The sequence below is a fragment of the Pterocles gutturalis genome, unplaced genomic scaffold, assembly GCF_000699245.1.
Source record: "Pterocles gutturalis isolate BGI_N339 unplaced genomic scaffold, ASM69924v1 scaffold12975, whole genome shotgun sequence".
NCBI lineage: Eukaryota > Metazoa > Chordata > Aves > Pterocliformes > Pteroclidae > Pterocles > Pterocles gutturalis.
The window spans coordinates 28,874-39,003 of NW_010143544.1; the positions used below are offsets into that span (position 1 = coordinate 28,874).

Sequence of the window (10,130 nt, forward strand, 5' to 3'; positions counted from 1 at the left end):
GCCGCATCAAAAGAAGCGTGGTCAGCAGGTTGAGGGGTCAAGGGAGGTGATTCTCCCCCTCTACTCGTCTCTTGTGAAACCCCACGTGGAGTACTGCACCCAGCTCTGGAGTCCTCAGCACAGGAAGGACGTGGACCTGTTGGAGCGAGTCCAGAGGAGAGCCATGAATATGGTCAGAGGGTTGGAGTAGCTCCCATATGAGGACAGGCTGAGAGAGTTGGGGTTGTTCAGCCTGGAGAAGAGAAGGCTCCAGGGAGACCTTATAGCAGCCTGCCAGTACTTAAAGGGGGCTACAGGAGAGATGGGGAGGGACTCTTGATCAGGGAGTGTAGTGACAGGATGAGAGGTAATGTCTTTAAGCTGAAAGAGGGTAGATTTAGATTGGATATTAGGAGGGAGTTTTCTACTGTGTAATAGTTTTCTTTCCTCTCTATAACTTTTGCAGGTACTGGGGCTGCTGGTGTGGACACTGATTGCTGGAACAGAATACTTTCTATATCCAGCCTTTGGCTGGGTGATGTTTGTAGCTGTGTTTTACTGGGTTCTCACCGTCTTCTTTCTGATCATCTACATGACCATGACCTACACCAGGATCCCCCAGGTGCCGTGGACCACAGTGGTAAATACGCCCATTCTTTTTTGTTTCAGGTTTGCTGGGTTATGAAGAGAATAAAGTATTGATGCATTCTATAGTTGTAGTTAACCAACTATACTTGTGCTTTTTGCAGATTTTTTGCCTAATTATGTGTGGCTGCGTACCTGCAGTGTTTAACCTTCATACTACCCAGACACTTTTAAAACACCTTTCCTATGATGTTTCACCATTTTGTTCAGCAGTTGATGTAGTGACTTGATTTTTAATAATCTGTGTGTGACTGATCCTTATGTACAGTGGCCTCCTTTTCTCTCTGTAGTGATTCCGTCACATGAAGAATGAGTCTGTTGCTGCCTTCGAGCTAACAGACCTGGCCATATGGCTTAAAGAGCAGAAATCCCTATTTGCATCCACACCATGAACTGGAAATAGGACCCTGGCTCTTAAAACATGAGTCTTCCTCTGATGAAGTAAAAGCAAAGGTGGTTCAGAGGTAGCAACAGTCTGACAATCCATATGTGGCCTACTGTGAAAATGGTGCTGAAAAATAGTGTTATATATATGTAAAATACATGCCATGTAATCCTTTGCTTTTAGCTAAAGACTTAATGCAAATCAGATAAACAGCTAATGTAATTACAGAAAAATTTCACAGGCACTTAAAATTCAGATCCAGTTTTTGTGGTTTGAACAAACCTGGCTAGCTGTACCTCTCAACAGTATATTTTTACATGATTTTCATAACAGGCTGGTGTTCAGGGTAATAGATTGTAAAAGTCATTGTTATCTCAGCCAGCTGGCTATTTGTGGCCCATCCAATAATTATTATAAATTTTAGCTTTGCATTTGTCTGATCCAGTGAGATATTGTTTGGTTTTTTTTTAACTAGCTAAAGATTATTGACTAGAATTTTGTCATTTTTATGGTAAAATAATATATTTGACTTCTGTGTGGCAAACAGCTTGTTACCAGCTATATTGTGTATGCAACTAAAATGGAATACTCTTTTCTTTTCATCTTCCCATTTGCTGCTGTAATAAATAGCCAGCTATAGCAATTACTAATAAGAACAACCAGGATTATGTTCAGATAGCTTCTCTGTTTTCAAGTTTCATGACCAGCAATTACCATTAAGGCTATAACACTGCTATGGAAATGTTGGATTATTTCAATTACAGCAGTAATGTGTCTGGATACGTTTAAAGGTGTGGGGTTTTTTTTCCCCATTGCATTGTAAGTAAAGTACATTCAAAGGGAAAGCATCGTTAAATGCATTTGGATACAGCTTTAGTCATTGCCCCTCTTTCATCAGTTTAACACTATTATGAGACAACAGCTGCACATGAGTGAGTTGCCCCTGATGTGTGTGGTAGACAAGCTGGAGTACTTTGTTTCTACTTCATACTACTTCTTGCTCTGAGTTCCAAACATATTGTAGATAAAATCACATAAATGTAGGTCCAAAAGGTAGTCTCCTTTTATAGTAAAGGGTAATATGAGTAATATGAAGAGAAAATAAATGCAAAATAAATAAAAGATGCTTGCATTCCAAGATTGTTTTGCTCTAAGGTATTAAACGAGCTGTTGGGAACAGCCTTTAAATTCAACCTCTGCCACTCCTGGCTGGCCAAGAGGAATGTTGGGTCTCTTTTCATAAAGATGTTGTTAATGTCTGTGTTCAAGAGAGCATGACACAATCCTTTCTGAGTGACACACACCTTTTTGAGTGAGTGAGTTTACACCCACCTTCCCCCTGTTCTCTGAAGTATCCTGAATTTCAGTCTCTGCTAGTTATTGCTCTGCCTCCTTAGGCGGCAGTTAGCTCAAACTGTGCCTATTGTATGCAGTATCCAAAGTTACATCTGGACTTCTCTGTCATAAATCCACTTTTTGCAGGTTAAGCACATTGACCAAATTGCTTAAGATGCAGTTACTTTTACTGCAAATTAACACAAAGGACGTGCTTCAAAACTGACTCTCCTTAATAGAGCAAGTTTTTGCTAAAACAATCAATGAAGCTTTTAAAATCTGGTAAGTTTGAATTTAAGAAGCAGATGGTAATTTAGCGAGAACCATTTGGTTTGAGTAATATATTGGCAGTAAAGGCCCAATCAGCTTGCATTGCGTTCCATTTTCCCCAACACTGTTATTTCCCAGACCAGCACTTCTCAAAAATTATGTGCTTTTTTCTTTTCTACATGACAAGATATTGCAGGGATTTGTAGCTTTCCAGGGTAATTGAGTCTTTTTGGAACAGGAAATCTAAAAATAACAACAAATACTCCAGGCAATCAAAACAGGAGTTTGAAAATTGGTGCTTTACAGAAGTTCATCTGAACTTGCCAATTGTTGGCATCTTATCCGAAAACTGACAGTTTGATATTTTATTACTGAATGCCCAGATTAAACAAGAGAGGTGAGATCTGTGGATAGAGATAATACCTTTTATTGGATGAGCGGATACAGTGAGGTAAACTTCACTCCGTAAGTGTATGAATCAAACCTCAAGTGCCAGGCCTTGGACTCCATCTGTATGCTGAAGCACTGCCTGTGGTTCACTGTGGAAAGGTGGGTAAGTGGCTCTTTTCCAAATGCCCTGAAGTTGCAAGGACTTAGGAACCTCGGGAGGATGTTCATGCCCTTCAGCCTGCTCTGAAAACTGTAAAAAGGCTTTTTCCATGGGAAGTCTCCTATAGGCAGTGGTGACCTTAAGACTGACATGTTGACAGACGACAGCACAGAATGCTGCTCTCTGGAGGGGCTTGCAGTTGAGAAAGCACATGTTTGGGGAATGGCTTCCCTTCAGAAAGTTTTGAACCCTGCGTGTCACAGGAGTGTGTGGCAGTGGGCCAGACTCCACTGAGCCTGAAGTAAACTTTACCAGAACCAAATGTCCTGGAGGTGTGGAAGTGAGGAGCTTCCATACCAACCACTTCAAGCTGTTGATCCACACTTTGGTGCGCTGAGGGAATTGCTCATGTGGATACAGCTGTTGTCACTGCCTACTGAACTTCTCTTCTTGGGCTGCAGCTCTTTGTTTAGATTCTGCCAGAGTTGGTGACTAGTGAATTCCATAGTGAATAATTAGCATATATCCCTAGCATCCACTGGGTCATACCATGGAAATTAGTAAGTTAGAGCTGCACCAGTATGGCAACAACTGGGGCAGCAGAGTTAAGATTTACAATATTTGTGTGATATTCTGGAGTGCAAACGTGGGGCGGGTAGCTGAAGGGAGCAATCATGTACAACATTAGGACATGGTCTAAACTGAGTTACTAATTCCTGCAGTTGTAACTAGGTGCAAAGCACGTCACAGGTATTCCACTTAAACGTGGCACCAGTGAACTGAAAGTATATTTTATGGACAAATTTGTATGCCTTAGACAAGTGGCAGGGTAGAGTTTTGGGGGATTCTTTTATTTTTTTTTTTAATAAGAATGAACTTCCTATAGCCATGACCAAGTAGTGAGTAAGTAAAGGGCAAAATATTAAAATTACGTACTTTAAAAAAAACCCCTCATACCCTTTTATCTTTCATCTTCTTAGACTTCTGTTCTCCCTCCCTTTTCTGTTCTCTCTCACATGCAAACCCCAAACAAACTGTTCTTGTTTTTTCTCTGTAGTATTATGTGAGATCATGTTACCTGCTTTGCTTCTTTTTTAGTAATAAACGTAGGTACCCTGAGACATTAACTCTGCTCCTTGGAAGAGAGAATGTAGCATCTGCCATGGATGGGTCTTGCTGACCCATGTAGTCCATTCTGCAAGGTTCTCCTTCTTGGTTTTATCTGTTTCTTTCTCCTCTCAAAAAACAGGCAGAAGGGAAAGGTACCCAAAGGTAGAAGAGTATGACTGAAAAAATTAGACCCTCTTTCTCTCCTTCGGAAGCAGAGATAGCAAGTTTTGGAAGCTTTATAAATATTCTTCATATGCCATGAGTTATTGATTCCTACAATGTATCTTTGTGTGGATTAGAAATGTAATTAAATTGTAGTTTTGTTTTGTTTCATTTTTTTTTCTGCATAGTGTCATATTTTTGCTGCCTAACACTCGGATTGTGAAACCAAACTGTCCTTATTTTCAGTTTTGGAAAATCACAGCATACCAGCTTTAAGACTTTTCTGGATTTAGTGTGATGGAGAGAACAGTTTGTCCAAAATGGGCTTTTAATGTTCATGGATTTTCAAAATAAGCAGTTAAATTTTCATCTTACAGATAGAAACTTGGAAGAAGGGAAAAATAGTTAAGAATCACATTTCTTGTGTACATTATGTTTCAGAGGAGAGTTTTGTAGTGTTGGAATAGAAAATGGTAACAAATGCATGTGCATACCGCTTACTTACGTTGTTTGGTTTTTCAACAGGGTCTGTGTTTTAATGGAAGTGCCTTTGTTTTGTACCTCATTGCTGCCATTGTAGATGCATCTTCAGTTACCAAAGAACTGGACAGTCACAATTACAACAGCTGGGCAGCTTCTTCTGTGAGTTCATTTTTTGTTTAAATCAGTTCTATGACTAATGAGGTTATATCAAAAGAAGGCTAACTGGAAGTGTGGGTTGAAATGCATGTGTTATGGATTTTTGAAAAGCTTCAGACTGATACCGAAGCTCACACACAAAACTATAGATAGGTGTAATTTATCTCATAGTTTTTGGAGGTGACTAGAAATTCCACCAGGAGATGACAGTCACATTAGAAAAGGCTGTAATGTTTTAAAGATCATACTGCTTTTCCCCTCCCCTGCTCCCATTTATTACTGGCTCTCTGGCAGAGGTTATAGCCTGCACATCAGAGTAGGCAAAACAGATCAGGTGAGTGCCAAGTCACCTCAATGCACTTGGACAACTTCAAAAGCAGTTTAAACTAACTCAGTGAACTTTGCACGTGTGTGGATAAGATGCATTGCGCTTTTTGTGGGCCGAGCCATATACACAGCACCTTTGGGAAAGGTCCTGAAAGTGGTATTGAAGTTTCTACAGTGATCTTCCTGTTACAGCCTCAACTTCTGATAGTCTTTCTTCTGAGTAGGGTAGGCAATGCCTGAAAAATCATGTAACTTACCAATGTACCAATGTTTTAAAGTGAATGCAAATCATTAATTCGTCTGACATTACTGTCTTACTACTTATATTTGGAAATTCAAAGCAATCAGTCAAAGTAGGTGAAAAACAACCTTTTTTTTTTTTTTTTTTTTAAAGAGCCTTCTCACTTTCTGAGTATGCATTCTCTAGCTAAATTAAGGGATTGTAAAAGAACTTTTTGCATGTTGTGGCAACAGTACTCTGATTAAATTGTATACAGCAATTCCGAATTACAGCCACTTTGCTGTTTGTGGTTCTGCAGTTGTCCCTCTGGACTAGTCACAAATCCTGTCTTCTGACTGAAGCTTATTGTATATGGCTGTGAACATGGAGACTTGAACACCTGCTCTGTTTTTGTCTTGAGATTTGGATAACTATGTCCCTGCCATTTCAGTGGCATTCAGGTTCTCCCCTTGGCAGTTTGTAACTATTGATCTCTTACTAAGCCACTGCTGTTGACAGGAACTTGCTTGCTGCTAGGTAAGCTTCCATGCTGATTCAGGTTTTATGCAAAATGCATGAATGCTTAGTGTCTCATGGGATGTTTGGAATCTCTTCTAATACCTCCTAATAATGTTTATCTAATGCACTGTCTAAATAGACTATTAAATGTAGATTCCTGCTTTCTGAACCCATTAATGGTTTCATGGATAGATGTTTCTGAGAATTCAGCACCCATCTATCCCCAACAGTCATTCTCTGTTAGAAAGATTTTAGATGGAGCTTTTATTTCATAAGAAACAAAATTATTGGAAAAGAGGAATGCTACAATTTTCTCTTGTAATATTATTTTACATCATCATCTATGGCTTTTGGTGCCACAGATGAAATCTATATTGGACAAGACTGAGAGCTGTCTGTTGGAGGGCTTTGATTTACTGCCTGTATGCACGCTTAGTAGTGCCCTGCTCTGAGAGCTGAAGTACCAATATATACCAATGGTGGTATACAAGCAAGAAACATTGGTAGAATCATAAAGTATTTTTAGGCTGGGAGGGACCTCTGGAGGTCATCTGGTCCAGCTCTCTTCCCTCTTAAAGCAGGGCTCACTTGTATCAGGCTCCAGGGCCTTGTCCACTTGAGTATTTCCGAGGATGGCTACTCCACAACACCTCTGGGCCCCTGTTGTCTCATTTGATTACTCTCCACTGAATTTTGTTTTCCTAATATTTAAATGAGATTTCCATTCTTTTAACTTGCATTTGTTCCCTCTTGCCCTACCATTGCTCACCTCTGAGAAAAGTACCTGTTAATACTATTTGCAGTATCAGCTTTATTTGGTTCAGTTACTAGCACAAAACATTCTGGTCATTTTGAACATTGTTTTGAACAACACACAGTGATTAACAGGAACTTAACCACTGGCTTTGAAATGGACTTCATCAGTACAACTGCAATAGTTCACAGCTGTTCTTTGGTTTCTGTGTGAGTATGCTGCAAGCACTGCAGAAGCAACACCGATACTGTGTAGTTTTAATCTTTAAACGTAAAATAAATCTAGCCTGGTACAGAAAGCTTATTCTGTAATCGACTTCTGACAAAGGAGTAATATCTCAATGTGGTTGCTGTCACTGTTATTTGCACGGGTGAATACCTTTATTCATTGGTAGAAGACCTCTGGAATTGGTAACCTCATCAGTACTGCTGCTTGAGAACACGTCTGGGCCTGCATTTGAATCCAAGTTTTCTCTGCGAACAAATCTATTTTGGTGCACAGTGTGCCACACGGAGGTACAGGTGGGCTGTGGGCAATTCCTAGCACATAGCAGCAGCGCAGGAACGTTAGCATGAGCTCACAGTCCCGTGGACTATCCCTGGGTCTTTACCAGCGACTGATGTTAAAAGCAGCAAGTATAGGACTGGTGGGAGTCCAGTCTATAAGATCGATACTGAGGCAGCATGATGTGGAGATAGGAGCTGAAATATGCTGTATTTTGTCTGCTTCTAGGTCTATATTTCTACACATAATATAAGCTTACTTACACAGTGTTGACTCTGATAGCCACCCAGGCTTAAGGAGGTGAAAGAGTGCCATTTTAGTCAGCCCACTATTTCTCCTTTTGACAAATCCTGTAACTTTTTTTTTTCCATAGAAATGACAGTGCTCTCAAATATATATTTTTTCCTAATATATTTTTTCCTCTCTCTCTACAGTTCTTTGCCTTTGTGGTTACCTCCTGCTATGCTGGAAATACGTATTTTAGCTTTATATCTTGGCGATCACGAACTTTGCAGTAAATATTTTGTTAAAATGAATTCTGTAGTATGAAGTATCTTGAGGATTATATTCTTTTGATGAAAGCTTGGAAGAGGGATGAGGTCTTTTTGAACATTTCTGTTAAAATTGACACAATGTATTTTAAACGGAGATTAAACAATTATTTATAATACAATACCTTATTTAGAGACATCTAACAGCGACTTTGTACTGTATAATAAAATTTCATACTGCTTCTTTTAAAATCAACATGGTATTTTTCTAGAAATTGTATAGATGTTATTACTAAGCCTTTAATAAATCTTACTCAATGTGCCAATTTTGTAAATGTAACTTTTTAAATGTTACAGGTATACTTTTGATACTGAATGCTACAAAATGAAACTAATATTGTTACTGTCTCATTATTATGTATAAAAAGTGACATTGTGCAGAAAAAAACCACACAAAACTTTAAATAAATAATGGACTCAATTGTGTGTGTTTTGTAAACTGGGAGTAGAAGGTTGCTTTCTAAATTTCTTTTTCAGAGTAAAATATATACTACTAAGAATTCTGATGATCCTGTCAGTTTGCACATTCTAACAGCTTCTCACAGTCATGAGATTGCTTTTGGAACTTGTTACTGTAGGTCTGAAGCTCCTTGAAGGAATGTTGCGCCTGAAACATTATCTTAACAGGTATCCACCAGGCTCCCAAGGCGTAAGTCTACACACAATCCCTTAGTGCTCAGTGTCTAACCTACTGAGAATATCACAAGATACCTATTAAAGGTAATACATTTTGTTTCTCAGGGGACTGGTTTTTTCTCTTTTCTCCTCAGATTAGGCCATTAATCTGTTCTAATTAAAATCCAGGTTTATAAATCTTAGTAATGATAGAAAGATTAAATCCATAGAAGAATTGTCAAAGACACCAGTGATAGAAATAAAGACTTTCCTCCCTCCTTTCCTGTCTACTGGCATCATCTGTGAGTTGTTATTTTAAGAAATCAAGTTTTGAATTTGATGCTCATATTGAAATATCTTTGAGTCAAGCAGAAGTCTGACAGAAGATTATAACTTTCAAAACAGATAGTTTTGAAAATGACTTTCAAATACAAATTACCCGAGGAATTTTTTCCTGGAATTATGTGTAGAGTGCAAGGTTGTGATTATTTTGTGATATTATTCAAAGGTTTTCTCACTTAAAACTACTGGTAAATCTCTTATTCCTTGATTAAGAAGATTTGGACCCTCTTCCAGACCTGAAAAACTTAGTTGGACAATTATATATGGAAGTAGAGAAACCTTACTGCTTGAACTTCTTTATTTCGCCCTGTAACTAAATGGTGTGTGCTTACATATGTGCGTGCCCTGCAGCAAAGAAGATTTATCAGCAGCCGGCTAATTGTGTTCTTGATCACGTTGTTTTCTTCTTGATTATCTGTCTGAGTCACAGGATTTCAGTGTAAGGGAAGCCAAGATATTATTTAAAAACCTATATTTGTCTGCAGACTGCATCTGGCCTGTACAACAAAGGTCAGGCTGTCTGCTGCTTGCTAAAATTATCCAGTTGTGAGAAGGAAGAAGGGCTACCAACTATGCATTTTATCTACACAGATAAAATGTGTCATTAAAATCCTGTATGCTCTTTTCCATTGCTGGGAAAAAATCAAAGGCATAAAGATGATCCAAATGTCAACTGATAAAATGTGACTAGAAATATAGCCAGAATTAAAATCTCATCAGTTATTTCTCATCAGTAAAAACGCTTTTGTACTAATAGAAATTATTTCTTAAATTATATTTGATTTTTTTATTATATCTTAAGTTCAAAGAACGTGACTGTGTTTGCACAAATGTTTCACGATTTTGTGATAACTGTGATGGTCTGGTCTAAACTCATAACCCAGACAACAGTTGTGGAGAGAGGGAGTAAGAGGGAGTGGAGCTAAGAGGGAGTTTCAGCCAGTTTACCAAAAACTGTCATGGAAACTGTATGTTACATGTCAGAATAAATTCATTAATGAAGGATAAAACCACACTGTCACCAGATAAGGAATGATTCTGGCAAAATATCTACCACCTCTCTGAGTCTTCAGCACAGATCCTCAAGGGAAGATGTGTGGATTGTCTTCTAAAGGCAAATCTGTGAGTTGAATCCTTAATTATGAATTTTAAAAAATATGTACTAGGCAGAAATTTGCTTTATGCTTGGCCTTTTTTTTATAAACCATAACTTCTCTGCCTTA

The 10,130-nt window shown here is 38.5% G+C and overlaps 1 protein-coding gene across 1 annotated transcript; it reads left to right on the forward strand.

The window, feature by feature from the left end:
- Window positions 1-439: 439 nt before the first annotated feature.
- Window positions 440-8,362, forward strand: CMTM8 (CKLF-like MARVEL transmembrane domain containing 8; the record flags this gene model as incomplete). The annotated part of the gene is made up of 3 exons (XM_010084780.1): window positions 440-619; window positions 4,962-5,078; window positions 7,834-8,362. Coding segments are annotated over 3 exons (381 nt in total), but the record flags the coding sequence as incomplete, so codon positions are not given.
- Between the last annotated feature and the right edge of the window lie 1,768 nt (window positions 8,363-10,130).